Raw genomic sequence first — 15,632 nt, forward strand, 5'->3', positions numbered from 1 at the left:
TATATGGTTTTGAATGTTACTAATAAAATATCATCATATAGTCACATGTAACAAAGACATTAAGTACTGAGCTCTAGAATTCTGGTAAATATTGTAGAAAGAGAAATAATTTATTATAAAAGTAAGTCTTATGATTCCTTAACAAATTATTTGAGACAAGTCTAAACAATTATAATACTGAAATATATTTTAACTTGAGGAAAAATCAGTATTTTTCCTTCATTTCATAAATTGCTAGATATTTTAAAATATCATTCTACCACAAATGAAAAGCTAGTGGTTCCTACAGTGTAAGGGTTAACGTTTCTTCTACATGTCCACACAGCTGTTCATTACAGCAGTCTAATACTGAACTGAGAGGATCAATACAGTCGCAAATCGTGGCAAAGCACTAATTCAGTAGGTGATGGTGAGTAAATCATTTCAACCTCATTTCTGTATTTTGGAAATCAAGAAAGAAATCAAAGTGAAAATATCAAGCTGCCTTCCAAATCTAAAAAGCTATGAATCACTAACTATTTTAAGTAGATGCATAATAAAACCTCATTTTTCTGTTTTGGAAAATAAGAAATCTAAGCAAAGATATCAAAGTTCCCTTCCACATCTAAAAATCTATGAATTGCTATCAATTGTAAATAAAAAATATAATGTGACTTCATCAAAGAAATATAACTCATTTCACGAGTTGGCTGGCTCCTAACTCCAGCCTCCTGCTAATGCAGACCCTGGGAACCTGTGGTGATGGCTCAAATAATTGAGTTCCTATCACTCACTTGGAAAATTTGGATTGTGTTTCCGGCTCCCCAGACTTGCCCTAGACACTGCAGGTCTTTGGGGAATGAATCAGCAAATAGCAGCTTTCTCTATCTCTCTGTCTTTCCTTCTCTCTACCTCTCAAAGAAATAAATATTTTAAAAATAAATATCTCAATAGGGGCTGCCGCTGTGGCACAGTGGGTTAATCCTCCACCTGTGGCGCCGGCATCCCATATGGGCGCCAGTTCTAGTTCCAGCTACTCCTCTTCCAATCCAGCTCTCTGTTATGGCCTGGGAAAGCAGTAAAAGATGGCCCAAGTCCTTGGGCCCCTGCACCCACATGGGAGACCAGGAAGAAGCTCCTGGCTCCTGGCTTCGGATCGGCTCAGCTCCAGCCCTTGTAGCCATTAGGGAGTGAACCAATGGAAGGAAGACCTTTCTCTCTGTCTCTCCCTCTCACTGTCTGTAACTCTACCTCTCAAATAAATAAATAAAAGCTCTAAAATAAATAAATAAATATCTCAATAATTGCTAAATATTGACTATGTCAAAATGATAATACTTTGCACATACTAGGCTAAATAAATATTTAAAATTAATATCATGGGTTTGTTTTTTATTTTTTAATGTGCTTCCAAGAAATCTTAAATTAACTAACAGTAAGAAATTACATTTCAGGGCTGGCACTATGGTGCAGTGGGTTAAAGCTCTGGCCTGAAGCGCAGGCATCCCATATGGGCACTGGTTCTAGTCCTGGCAGCTCCTCTTCCAGTCCAGCTCTCTACTATGGCCTGGGAAAGCAGAAGATGGCCAAGTCCTTGGGCCCCTGCACCCACGTGGGAGACCCAGAAGAAGCTCCTGGCTCCTAGCTTCAGATGGGCTCAGCTCCGGCCGTTGCAACCATCTGGGGTGTGAACCAACGGTGGGAAGACCTTTCTCTCTGTCTCTCCCTCTCACTGTCTGTAAGTCTACCTCTCAAATAAATTTAAAAAAAAAAAAAAAAAAGAAAAGAAATTACGTTTCAACATATGTTATAATTTCATCACATTTATTTTATTTCATTATAACATGTTTCCAAATTACATAATATTAAGAATAAAGACAAACCAACAGAAATAACATATTGCTAAAAACATATCCTGTCTTGAAAGCACATTACACGCATGGGCAGTTCGAGGTAGTGATTTTAGAATCTAAGCAATAAAAGAGTTAATGATCAAGCCTCTTCTAATATCAACAGTAAGCATGTATTCCTTCTCTGCAGAATCAAAGCTGCCCAGCCCAGCGATGAAACAAACAGTGACTAAAATCCTAGGTCCATTTGTCCAGAGATCGCCAATCTTAAGAAATTCACATGACATCAGACTTCTGTCTCTGCAAAATGTTATGATATAACTCTTGGGACTCTTGAAAGGGTAAATTAGTTAATGTTTCTAAAGGATAATGATTGACCGAAGAAAAGTCATCACTGTTTTTCACTAGGAAGTAAGGGAGAATTTGAATGCACACAACTTTCTTGCAAACAATTTAAGTATCTCAGTAAGAGCTTACAAATGTCTATGACCATCCCACATATATAAAAAGAGTATTTGTGAGAAGCCAAAAAAAAATAAAATCTCACCATAGTGCCATAAGAATAATCAGCTTGAAACTGAATAGTCTATAAACATATGCTAGTTTGGAGAGGAAAAAAGATACAGAACTAAGACACACTGAATCTGGTACCATAATACATTTTTCTTCAAATTTAACGATTATTAAAATGTCAAAAATTCATCTCAAAAATGGGTGAACATGAATATGAGGGCTTCCATAGAACTGCTTTTTTTAAATTATCAGTATATTTAAAAAAAAAAAAAACAGAAAACAAAATTTCTCAGGGTTGCTCAGAGCACTTTAGCATTTTCTGTTAGAGTACAAATCAACTACATTTTTCCCTATTCCTTGAAAGTAAATATTGATTTCATCTTAAGCAATCAATGAAGTCCTTTATTTAAAGGTTGCTGTGTGGGTACAGAAGTTTAATGTTTGTTTACTTGTTTATATTTTTCTGTTTTGGCTTCTCTCAATAGACTTTCTTCCCCCCTCCCCTTAGCTAATTTTAAGATTCCAAAACTCACAGCATGTCCTAATTAAACATGTCTGAGAAGCACAAACTGATTAGTACATTAACTCAGGCATAAACCAGCCGTGACCATGCTGCCTCCCAGTGTGGATCACACCAGTCTGAAAAACAATAATCTTGATGAAACTCCTACTAAAACATAATAATCTCAACATTATTTTATCTCCCAACAATTCAAATCCTTATTTTCCCTGCCAGTTCTCATGTAATTTTTTGATACCTAATTTTGCTCTCAGAATAGTCACCAAGAAATAAAAAAATGGAAATTCCAGTTCTAAATATCAAGCACTCTTTCCTTTATTCTCTTAGCTCCTCACCCCATCAGAAAACTCAGAAGATGAGCAGAAGATTTTTATGTCTCCACACAAAAAATTAAAGCCATAACTTCCCATCAGATAGCAAATCCTGTTTTGTAGGAGAGGACCAAGACTACTATCCTTCATGATGCATTTTTACTGGGTTGGTTGGTTGACTTATTGTTTGCTTTAAAGCAAAATGATGAATGCACATGGTCAGAAAAACAGGAGTGCATCCTCCCCCACCCTACCCAGTATCTTTACTTGGACTTTCCAAAATGGTAGCCATTAGCCACAAATAGAGACTGAGTGTGTGAAATGTGTCTGTAGATACCAATGAACTGAATGTTTACATTTGTTAATCTTTTTCATTTAAATTTAAATTTTAAAACTAGTTATCATTTGTTCTTGGAAAAATCTTTAAGCTTGCTTAGAACAACTTAAGTATGCTACGCATACATTTTCTTTTGTAAATTTTATGAACTCTAAACACAGTTCAGGTATTTCTGATAAAAATAAAAAGATTAAATTGGAATGTATGAGCATATACAATACCTAACATATTTCAAACAATTTATGAAAATATAATTTAAAACATTTCATTAATGAGAACATCTAGCCTTGATTAAAATAACTGTATCCCACATTGGAGTACCTGTGTTCAATCCTGGCTCTGGCTCCTGACTTCAGCCTCTAGCTGTTGCAGACCGTGGGAACCTGTGGTGATGGCTCAAGTAATTGTGTTTCTGTCATTCCCTTGGAAAATCTGATTGTGTTTCTGGCTACCAGCCTTGCCCTAGACACAGCAAGCATTTAGGGAATGAATCAGCAGATGGCAGCTCTCCCTGCATATCTGCCTTTCTTTCTCAGTCTCTCTACCTCTCAATTAAATAAATACTTTAAAAATAAATATATCAATAATTGCTATTTATTGACTATGTCAAAATAATAATACTTTGGAAATATTAGGATAAATACATATTAAAACCATGGGGTTTTGGTTTATGTGCTGTCAAGAAATCTTAAATTACACATGATTTGCATTATATTTCTATTTAACAAAACTAACAAAGAGTAACATTACCCATTGGTATAAGTACCTGAGATGGGGCAGTAGGCAGTGTAGAAAAACGGGGAAAGCAAAGTGTTCATAAAGGACTGGATTCAAATCCTCACTCTGATACCAACCGTCCAAAGGCACTTGCACAGGTCGTACAGCTGCCTCAGCCTATCATCTCATAGATAAAATGGGGGAATATTGGGTGATCATTTGGCATTATGGTTAAGACACGTCTTGGGACCCCTGCATTCCATAGCAGAGTGCCAGAGTTCCAGCCCCAGTGCTGCTCCCAATTCCAGCTAATGCATTCTAGGAGGCAGCAGGTAATAGTTCAAGAGCCTGGATCACTGCTACCCACATGGAAAAACTGTATTGAATTATGGGCTCCTAATTTCAAGCCGGCCCAGCCTCAGCTGTTTGCAGGCATTTGGGGAAAAAACCAGTGGATGAAAAATCCTCCCCCTCCTCTCTCCCTCCCTCTCTCTCTCTCTCTCTCTCTATTTCTCTCAACCCCTCTTCTCCCTGCCTTTCAAATAAAATTTGAAAATAAGTAAAATTTAAAATGGTAAGAATAGCTTCCCAGCCTAAGCAAAATATGTATAAAGTTCCTGGCATATTATAGGTACAAATAGTTGAATAAGGCCGGCGCCACGGCTCAATAGGCTAATCCTCCGCCTTGCGGCGCTGACACACCAGGTTCTAGTCCCTGTCGGGGTGCCGGATTCTGTCCCGGTTGCCCCTCTTCCAGGCCAGCTCTCTGCTGTGGCCAGGGAAGGCAGTGGAGGATGGCCCAAGTGCTTGGGCCCTGCACCCCATGGGAGACCAGGAAAAGCACCTGGCTCCTGCCTTCGGATCGGCGCGGTGCCGCCGGTCACAGAGCGCCAGCCACTGCGGCCATTGGAGGGTGAACCAACGGCAAAGGAAGACCTTTCTCTCTGTCTCTCTCTCTCACTGTCCACTCTGCCTGTCAAAAAAAAAAAAAAAAGTTGAATAAATAATTGTTTTCCAATAGAAAGCAGACATTTAAGGAAATTAACAAGAACTGTTTCTCAATGTCTTTGTCTTCCCACCCATAATAGTAAAACTTTGTTATTACTTTATAATTTTCAGATGAATGACAGAAACCTTTATATTCAATGCTATTATCAAAATGTTCAGCAAGTGGAAATAGTATTTCTCTTTGTGTTTTATAGTGAGATAAGCAAATTAACTTTCAGAAACACTAATGATTTTCATGAACCTATAAGAAAAGTATAATTTTAGAATCTTTATGTTCTCTTCAGGATTTCTAAATTTATACCATGGTGGAGCTGAGTAATAAACTCTAAGATACATTGATCTAAGCCATTAAGTTAATAAAATATAATCATTAAAGATATGGAAGCCAGCAACATAATTTTATAATTAATTCCATTTCATTACTATATTTCTTTGCAATTTGAAAAGTGCTTACAAATTTATGCAATGAAACAGTATCAAAATCATAGGATTAGAAAAGAAAGGCCCTAAGACAAACAACATTAAATGCTCTTTCATAAACCAAATAGTAAAACCATAGTTCTTTTTCCACTAACAAATTATATATAGGCCGAAAATATTTAGTTCAAAATGTTTTAGATAAATTAATGAGTAGAAAAATCAGGGGACTGGTATTGTGGCATAGTGGGTTAAACTACCACCTGCAATGCTGACATCTCATATGAATGACAATTCAAGTCCAAACTGCTCCACTTTAGAACCAGCTCCCTGCTAATTCACTTGGGAAATCAGCAGAAAATGGCCCAAGTGCCTGGGCCCTTACCACCCATATGGAAGATCCACATGGAGCTCCTGGCTCCTGGCTTTGTCCTGGCCCAGCCCTGGCCATTGCAACCATCTGGGGAGTGAATCAGCTAATGGAAGATATTCATTCATTCTCTCTCTCTCTCTCTCTCTCTCTCGAATCAGCTAATGGAAGATATTCATTCATTCTCTCTCTCTCTCTCTCTCTCTCTCTGTAACTCTGGCTTTCAGATAAATAATTTTTTAAAAAATAACATTCATAATGAGTAATTACTGCAAAATGAGAATTTTGAAAGGCATATTTCAGCTTTCAGCATATGTCCATATGAAAAACTACCACTTCCCACAGTGACCCTTGATAAACTGTTAAATCCTGACTCCATAGCTTAAAGATCAACTCACTATAATTATTGTTTCCAAGAAAACTAATTTTTAATGACCTCTTTCCCAGTCTGCAGACGCCCTTTTTGGTCCTATCCTTCCATTCATTTCAGGTTTTCTGTTTTGTTTTATTTTGTTTTTTTCTTTATTCCTGTGCTCAATATTTATTGAGGCTGTGCTATATGATTATGTACCAGCAGTCTTCAACCTCATTAACCCGTCATTTTTTAAAATGTATTTATTTGAGTGGGAGAGAGGAAAGGTGAGAGAAGAGGAGGGAAGGAGAAAGGAGAGGGAGAAAGAGACAGAGACAGAGAGCTCTCATCTACTGATTCTCTCCTGAAATGCCCATAATGACCAAGGCTGGCTGGGTCAGAACTGAAGCTGGATGCTGGGAACTCGATCTAAGTTTCCCGTGTGGGTGACAGGAACCCAGTAACCTGAGTCATCATCACTGTCTCCCAGAGTCTGCAATTGCAGAAAGCTCAAGTCAGGAGCCAGAGTCAAGAATCAAATCCAGGTACTCCAAATAGAAAGTGGGCTTCTTACTCACTAGTCTAAATGGCTGTTCTCACCCTGTTATGTCATTTAAACAAAAGCACCAAAGTGGAATGGAAACAGACAGTTAAAACATATTTCCAAATCTTTTAAATATTTCAGTTATCTAAGTATACAAATGAGTCCTTCAAAAAAGTTCATGGAAAAAGAATTAAAAGATAAATTTATTTTCATGCCAAATTTTTGAAATTATGCATTTTTCATATTACTCATTTTCCATTAAAGTTCTGAAGACCCCATTTGTGCATGGGTTTTAAGATGTTTTGCACCAAAACAAAATTTTCTTTAAATTTCATTTCCAGAAACTTTTTGAAGCTTCTGTGTATGTATGTCAAAATCTTAATCATATCTAACTTGTCATAAAAATAAATTTGAGTTGTTATTTAGCATCCAATTCTCTTGATTCCAACATAATTAGTTTTTTAAACGAAATTGTTATTTTAACTTATACTATGTCACAGAGCTAAAATCCAAAGTTCAGTCATGGCTTTGCAAGTTATTGCAATAAGTTTCCAATTCTAAGATTTTATATTAACACAAATACCACTTGATCCAGAGCAAATTTTGCCATCCTAACTTTCAAGAGGTTTCTCCAAGTTCAAGTTATATAATAAGTCAGACCAAGTTCCCACTGAAATACTTCCTGTTCATTAACTCACACCCAAAGAATATCCCTTACACTGTATGTGCCTATTTGAAAAGCACAGCTTTCACAACAGTTTCTGGATGGCTGGATGAAAGGCTGACAGGAAGGAAGGAAGGGAGGAAGGGGAAGGGGAAAGAAGAGAGAGGACAGGAGCAAGGGGGGAGGGGAGGGAGGGAGAGAATAAGAGAGGAGAGGGGAGGAAAGGGGAGGGGAGGGGAGGGGAGGGGAGGAAGATTACCAATAAAGGAGCAGGTATTGTGACACTGTTAACCTGCCAGTTGGGATGCCCAAGTCCAATACTGGAGTGATGGTTACAGTCCTGGCTACTCTACTTCTTATCCAACTCCCTGCTAACATGCCTGGGAAGCTGATGATGGTGCAAGTACAAGAATCCCTGCCACTTTCGTGGGAGGCCCAGATGGAGTTCTAGGCTCCTGCTTTTTGCTTATCCCAGTCCTGGCTGTTGTGGTCATTTGGGGGAGTGAACCAACAGATGGAAAATCTCTTTCAACCTCTCTCTCTCTCCCCAGTCACTATGACTCTGCCTTTCAAATAAAGAAATAAATATTTTTTAAAAAAGGAATGATCAATAAAATATTTGTCTTTAAGATTTTTCTCATTCTATTAGCTAAATCATAGATGTCAAATCTCAAAAAATAGAAATTATGTGACCAATAGATCAGGAAAATCATCCCTTTGTTGTATAAGATATTAGTTAATTAATTCAGCTGCAATTTATTGCAGTTTTTCCATGTGCCAGTGAATAATTTAGGCTCTAAAATTTAAAGGTAAGTAAAGTCAGTATAGGTACAGCATGAAACAGAGAAATGGTTCCACTGGATTCATCTGAACTAACTTTAAATAATCATTAAGCCATGAAAAACAGAACAATGCATCTCTTTAGAGCATGTTTTCATTACCAATGAGAAAGAAGGACAAAATCTGCTTTTGCAGATTTTGCAATTTTTGCAATGTTTTAGGTTGGTTGCTTGTTGCTTGGAAAAATGCAGTCTTCTCAAACAAAGTAAGATGCTGTCAGTTCACACTGTTTTTTGATAAGGGGTCAAATGGGAAAGAAGAAGTTCAGAAAATAGAAAAAAATAAAGATATCAACATGAAACAAATCAAAGTTTTGCACAATATCATTCTCATATTAGACCAAAATACAGCCTCAGGCAAGCCACTGAAAAACACCCAGAAATGAATAACCCCTAGACACATACTTTGCAAGAACAGTCAGTGAAAGGAAACAGTGCAGAAATCTCTGGATAAGCTTAAGGGCAGGCTGAAAGCCTGGATAAGTGAAAACTAAAAGCTTGTCATCGGTTGTTCCTCCATGAAGCAAATCCTCAAAGCACTTTGCAGCTGGCAGAAGTAGCAACTTCTCTTCGGCACTAATGGCCTAGTCTGGCAGGTTCATTCATTTCACTTTAGCAGATACTACCTTTGGTTTTTAAGAGCCAGTCTTTTTAACTTGCACAAGTACAAATGATAAATTATGAAAACCTGACCATTTCAGAGGTCAACAAATGTTCTGAACATGCACAACAAAAACTTCTGGAATGACTGGAAGAACTGACCAAGTCTGGTGGCTAAGTCTGCAGCATTAAGTCCATTCCAACAGGTAACCCAAGTTCTACTTACGCCTAACATCTGGTGGAGGTAATGGTACTCTGGCCCTTGGTTATACAGCAGGAAGGTTTTCCAGAAAAGCAGACCATTCAGGGAAAGCCAGATGAGCTAAACCAATCAAAGGGAGAGAGAAAAAATTAAAAATAAACATTACCTGATGAATGAAGACCACAAGTGTATTCCTTAGAGAACTTTAAATGGGGCCTCAACTAGTAATTACAGAAAACATATGCAATGGACCAGCAGGGTGAAATCCAAGCAAAGGAAGACTAATCTGACCTTAGCTAACCCCTCCACCTGAGATCAAGCCTGTGGGTTGCAAGTAGCTCTCCTAAGTGATCTGTAGATAGGCCCCTTGAAGTGCAAATTGAGGCTAAGAAATGAAGGGCATCACCATGGCCCAAGCAAAAGAGCAGCACTCAGGGAAAACAGCAAAGGGGACACATGTGTTTAAAGGCTTAAGAAAAAGCTGTGTTCACTTAGAGTGACTTCCCTTCCTCCACATCCGCTCCCACATCCCTGTGTAGAGAAATTCCCATGCACTTGGAGGAAACCAGCAATCATTATCTGCAGGTTTTAACGGCGGCGTCAAGTTTTGTTAGTTGAGACCATTCGAATTGGAGACAAAACTCCCCCTTTCAGCGTCCCACCGGTGCACGCTCAGGGATTGAATCAAAATCGAGGCAGGAGAGACAAAACGCCTACGGAGCCCCCGCGCGCCATCCTACCAGGCAGAGGTGTTTAACCCCTTCGTTGGCCAGCCAGCTTCTCCAGGACACATCCATGCCGTCGGCCCCGGTGCTGCGCTCCACGCCTGCACACCGAAAAGGAGCGCGCGGCGGCGCAGGCAGCGGTTACAGTGCCGCGGCCTGCGGGGGCGGGGGCGGCGGGGACCCGGGGTCAAAGACTGAGTGGAAGTTCCGAGGCGCGGCACCGAGCCAGCCCGGGCGGGCTCCGCGACCCGGCTCGACCCGCGCCGCGTCTGCCCTGGCCGGTCTGCGGCCCGACCTGGCGCCCGCAGCGCGCCCCGCGGCTGCTGCCCGGCTGTGCAGTGTTCGCCGCCGCGCCGGCCCTTTGTCTGGGGGCGAGCCCGTTGTTGTGGCTGCCGCCGCTCAGGATGTCCCGGGTAAGGAACTCGGAGGCGTCCCCGCAGTCTAGCCCGGCCTGCCCTGCTCCACACCACCCGCAGAGGTGTGCAGCCGGACACGCAGAGCTGCTGAGAATGGGACCCCCGCCCCACCCCACCCCTCAGTTCGTCACGCACACAACTACTTCTTATGGACTGATTGATTCCCGGCCCCCTCAAAAAAAGTTTAACTCACAGGCTTTTTATGGAAATTTGAGCCGGAAATGGCCTTTTGTGTACTAGCGTCCCCCTTCTGACGCCCACTCTGAGTGACTGGTCCCACCCCCAAGCACACGTCCCCTGCCCCCAACCCTTACCTAAAGCCTCCCACCGCCGCCCCCTTCTTAATCCGCCTGCCCCACCCCATCAGGTACTGAGGTAAAGCCTTTCAGGCATAGCTGAACAAGTGCCCAGCGGGTTAATGGTTAAAGCTGACGTAATTCGCAGGGGCTTTAGGAAAGCTCAGATTCATTCTATTTAGGAATTCGGAGTCTGATTAGTTATAGGATTCCTTTCAAACTTGTACTGGAGGCCCAATGAAGGATCAGAACTGAGGAACTGACTCAGGTTACCAATCACACAGGCAAGGAAGAGGGCAAAAATAAAGCATTTAAGTGGCTGAATGTCTAATGCAAAATAGGTGTGTTAAATATTTATTAAATCAAGATTTAATTTAACAGCTAATACTTAACATAAAAGGTTTACCACTGGTAGCCTCATCTCATGCCTTTCAAGCCATTTTTTTAACTGCATTTTTCAACACTGGCCATAGAATCTAATTGAATCTAAAATTTCTTTAGAAAATCATTATGCCCTTCTATATGCAATGGATTTATCTCGATTAATTTAGTCAATTGATTAATGATTATAACCTTCAGCTTGAAAATTCAACGAATCTATGTCAAATCCCAATTAGATTTCATGCAATTCTCTGATAGTCCATCATTTATTTATTTGAAAGTCAGAGTTGGAGGGGGGGGGGGTGATAGAGAGAGGTTTTCCATCCACTGGTTCATTCCCTAAATGTCTGCAATGGCCAGAGCTGGGCCAATCCAAAGCCAGGATCCGGGTCTCCCACAAGGGTGCAGGGGCCCAAGGACTGGTCCACCTTCTAACTGCTTTCTCAGGCTCATTAACAGGAAGCCGGATTGGAGGTGGCACAGCCCAGACTTGAACCAGCGCCCATATAGGATGCCAACACTGCAGGCAGGGGCTATAACCCACTGCAGCACAGCACCAGCCACCATCATTTATTTCTGATATATGATTTTTCTGTTTCATGAGCAAATCCTGGAAACTGCCCCATATCTCTCTAGAGTTGTGGAGCATATTATTTATAAATAATACCATATTCCTATCGACCATGCAATACCTCAATGAGTAGGAAAAGAACGCGTGGAGAATCTAGTGAGTATTAACTATGGGAAAAGATCAAATTCTAGGGCATATCAGTACTCCTGGGGCTTTGATTTCAAAGCTGGGGGCTTTGGCTGGCAAAATGGGTAGATTACTGCCCTGAGTTGAGAAGAGTGAAGCAATTGAAGAATAGCAGAATAAAAAGACAATTTTTCAAAACTCAGCTACTTCCAATGCAATAACAAAAAAAGAGGACAAAAATAATGAGTCCAAGGGTGACTGTTTGGCTCAGTGGTTAAGGTGCTGCTGGGACACTTGCATCCCAAATCAGAGTGCCTGAGTTCAAGTGCATGCTCTGCTTCTGACGCTAGGTTCCTGCCAATGTGCCTCTTGGGAGGCAGCAGCTGATGGCCCAAGTACTTGGGTCCCTGCCACCCACTTAAAAGACCTGTAATAAGTTCCAGACTCCTGGCTTTAGCTTAGCCCAGACCCACCTGTTGCCAGCATTTGAGAAGTGAACCAGCCAATCAAAGATCTCTCTCTGTGTGTGTCTCTTTTTTTCCTTCTATTCCTTTCAGGTAAACAAAAATAAATTTTAACATTTTTATATAATGGATGCAGCTCTAAATTATGTACCTACTAAGTGTCAGTCACTGTCCTTGGTACTTAATATACAAAAATCTCCCTAAATTCTTATAGCCATTCTCCCTGAGGATGTTAGGAGCACCTTCGCTCTAAAGACAGGAAACTGAAACTAACAGAAATGAAGAAACTTGCCTGAGGTGGCAAAGAAGGTTTATTTAAGTTCAGCTGCTCATAATCCGGCTCTTTTTGAAAGCCTTTTGTAACATGACACAATACAGTACAAATGTCACTTTTTATACCAAATCACTATTATTTCATAGTTTTGTGAAAGGGGCCCGGATCTATTTATGTTGACTTAAAACAGTTCTTCAAGCCATCCTCAAGGGACAGAACTATTGTCTGGGTTGCGAAGAACTCTCATTAATGAGGTTCTTTGCAATATAATTGTCTGTAACCCAGACTGTTTTATATAAGAGTTTATTGTCTCTCCCAAACTAAGAAAGTAATGTAATGAGCAGAGAATTCTGTAGCTATCTCAGTATTTCATGTACTAAAAATCATAGTTTTGCTAGGAAAAGAATTTACAAGAAAAACTCACATGACATTTTTGTTTTCGGCTGAAATAATGCAAAATTTGTGTTTTTAAAATTTGTGATTTAACACTGATCATCATGTGCTAACTATACACTCTGGCAGTTAGAGATGTTCTTGACCTATTATTTATTGCTTAACCCAGAAATGCCTATGGAAAAACTGACAAAAGTTTCCCCTTCATCCTACTTTATTACTACACACAGCACAGAGGCATATCTTCCCATGAAGCATTTCCTAGTCCACTTCCCTACCATACACACACAGACTCATCCTGGAAGTGTGCCCTCTTCAGTGTGTTCATAACAATTTGTGCAAGTGATCATGACTACACTTTCCACACATTTAGTTCTAGAATATGATGTGCTTAAGTCTCCCGATAAATTAGCCTTATTATTCAATTTTTATTGCTGAACGGGACACAAAGCTTGACACATAGTGGGGATTTAGGCAAAGTTTATTAAATGAATAAATAGTGGTTAAGTACATCATCCTTCTTGCTGTGCTGTTCTCAAATTCCAGTTTCTTACTTGTAACTGTCCCATAGTGCAAGAAGAGTTTCTGCCTAACTTGGTAATCAGCTCCCAGAACAGAATTAACTGGGCAAAAACCCCTTGATATAGGTGTCACTTACCCAGAGATCAAACCATATGCATTTGAAATAAGTGTGCACATGTATTAGTTTCCTAAGGCTGCGGTAACACATTACCACAGACTTTGTGATTAAAAAACAAAAACAAAAACAAAAAAACAGGACTTTATTGCCTCACAATTCTAACAGCCAAAAATCTAGCATCAGTTTCTCCTTCCAATCAAAAACAAGGTGTTGACAGGACCACAATCCTTGCCTTTTCCATATTCTGGTAGTTACTGGCATCCATGACTTGGAATGTGTAACCCCAATCTCTGTCTCATGGTCCATTGCCTTCTCTTCTGTTTGAATTTGAGTAAACTCATCTCTGCTTCTCTCTTATAAAGATGCTTGTGATTGCAGTTAGGGCTCACCTACTTAATAAAGGCGTCACACCAATATTCTTAATTTAATCACATCTACCAAGTCCCTTTTTCATTATAAAATAACATTTACAGATTTCTGGGATTCAGATCTGGTATCTTTGGATGGTTATCATTTAGCCTACTATTGCATTTAAATTAATTCAATTTTCATTCCCGGACTTTAGAGTAGAATTTTTGAAGAAATTCATCTTAAAAGATTGATTCCTGGTTAGCATATCTATCAAGAAGTCAAAAATTAAGGTCTGGCATTGTGGCATAGCAGGTAAAGCTTCCATCTGCGATGCCAGCATCTCATCTCGTATGGGCGCTGGTTCGTGTCCCAGCTGCTCTACTCCCGATCCAGCTCCCTGTTAATAGCTTGGGAAAAGCAGCAGAAGATGGCCCAAGTGTTTGGATCTCTGCTACTCACGTGGGAGACCTGGATGAAGCTCTGAGCTTTGACCTGGCCTGGTGCTGCCTGTTGCAGCCATCTGGAGCGTGAACTAGAGGATAGAAGACATCTTTCTTTCTTGCATGCGCGCACCCTCCTACGCTCTCTTAACTCTTTCAAAATAATAATAATAAAAAAACTCTTTTAAAAGTCAAAAATTCGATGCTAGGATGTTTGTCTGATTGAACTGAATAAGATTTCCTGGCCATTGTAACTTGATTTCATTTACCATTTTTGTTATCTATATCTGAGAAACTTGTAATAAAACATAAAATGAAAAGAGCCTGTGTATTTTTCTTCAGAACATAAAAGAGGAAACTAGGAAAACTCTATCCCAAGATGCAGCGTAACTGGTAGAATGTGTGAAACAATCCCAGAAGTCTAACTGACAAGGACATTAAAGAGAAAAGGAAACCACACTGTGTACCCAAGGCCCTTGACAAGACAGAAGGGTCCACTAGGGAGCCACTGAGAAGTGGTCCAAGTACTTAGCATTCACAAGTCTGGGGACAAGGTCCAGACAGTGACTCATGGCCATTTCCATACAAAACAAGTATAAACCATCATCTGATTCAGTTATTTAGGAATGTCTACTGTTCACTCACATGGCTTGGCCAGCTCCCTAAAAATACTGAGGAAGTTGAAGAGGTTCTTATGCCCTCAAGGACCAGATGCTCTTTGCTGGAAAACAAAGCTTGCAGAAGTGAAGGCAATTTAAGACCTCCAGAATGAAGAAGTTCAGGAAAGCTTATTGACAAAAACTGAATAATAATGAATTTTAAGAGTTGACCTACATAAAACATTTTTCCAAACTTCTGGATTTTGTAGGCTGATAAAATTTCAAAAATAAGTAAACGGTGACCATTTTTCAATGAATAAATATACACAATTTTTATATATCAATGATATCGCAATAAAGTCTTTTAAAAAAGAAAAAAAGCTATCCAAGTATTTGCTTCAATAGGGCAATTTCTAAATGCCAAAAAAATCATTCACCACTATGTTCACTAATGATAATTAATATTTCACAATTAATGATTTTAAGAAATAATAACATCTTCAACTCCCATAGAAACTAGCTACATATTCTCATTTCATAGCAGATGTCCTATTGTATTTCATTTTTTTTTTTATCCTCAGATCCCTTCTATAAGATGGATAGGACCATTCCTTATCTGAATTTTATAGAAGAAGGAGAGACACATAAACAGTAACTAACTGTCCCAAGGCAACTGTGGTATTAAGAAGTATATTTCTGGGAGCCAGTATCCCAGTTTCCTCTGCAATGTGTA

At 39.7% G+C, this 15,632-nt stretch overlaps 1 protein-coding gene across 7 annotated transcripts in view; it reads right to left on the reverse strand.

Annotated features, from left to right (window-relative positions):
• The window catches only part of NOX4 (NADPH oxidase 4), a 202,004-nt gene extending 191,306 nt beyond the window's left edge, over positions 1 to 10,698 (reverse strand). The window contains exons 1-2 of one of the 7 annotated variants that reach the window (XM_051820907.2): positions 10,679 to 10,698; positions 9,248 to 9,343 (exon numbers count right to left, since the gene is read on the reverse strand). In XM_051820907.2, the coding sequence (XP_051676867.1) occupies positions 9,248 to 9,256 (9 nt within the window). In that variant the 5' untranslated portion in view covers positions 9,257 to 9,343; positions 10,679 to 10,698. Of the gene's footprint in view, positions 1 to 3,831; positions 3,923 to 9,247; positions 9,344 to 9,389; positions 9,661 to 9,963; positions 10,273 to 10,678 lie in introns of those variants that run through there. The other 6 variants (XM_002708641.5, XM_070076632.1, XM_070076634.1 and 3 more) reach the window with 6 other exon arrangements.
• Positions 10,699 to 15,632: the final 4,934 nt, after the last annotated feature.

Source organism: Oryctolagus cuniculus, chromosome 1, assembly GCF_964237555.1.
Source record: "Oryctolagus cuniculus chromosome 1, mOryCun1.1, whole genome shotgun sequence".
Lineage (NCBI taxonomy): Eukaryota > Metazoa > Chordata > Mammalia > Lagomorpha > Leporidae > Oryctolagus > Oryctolagus cuniculus.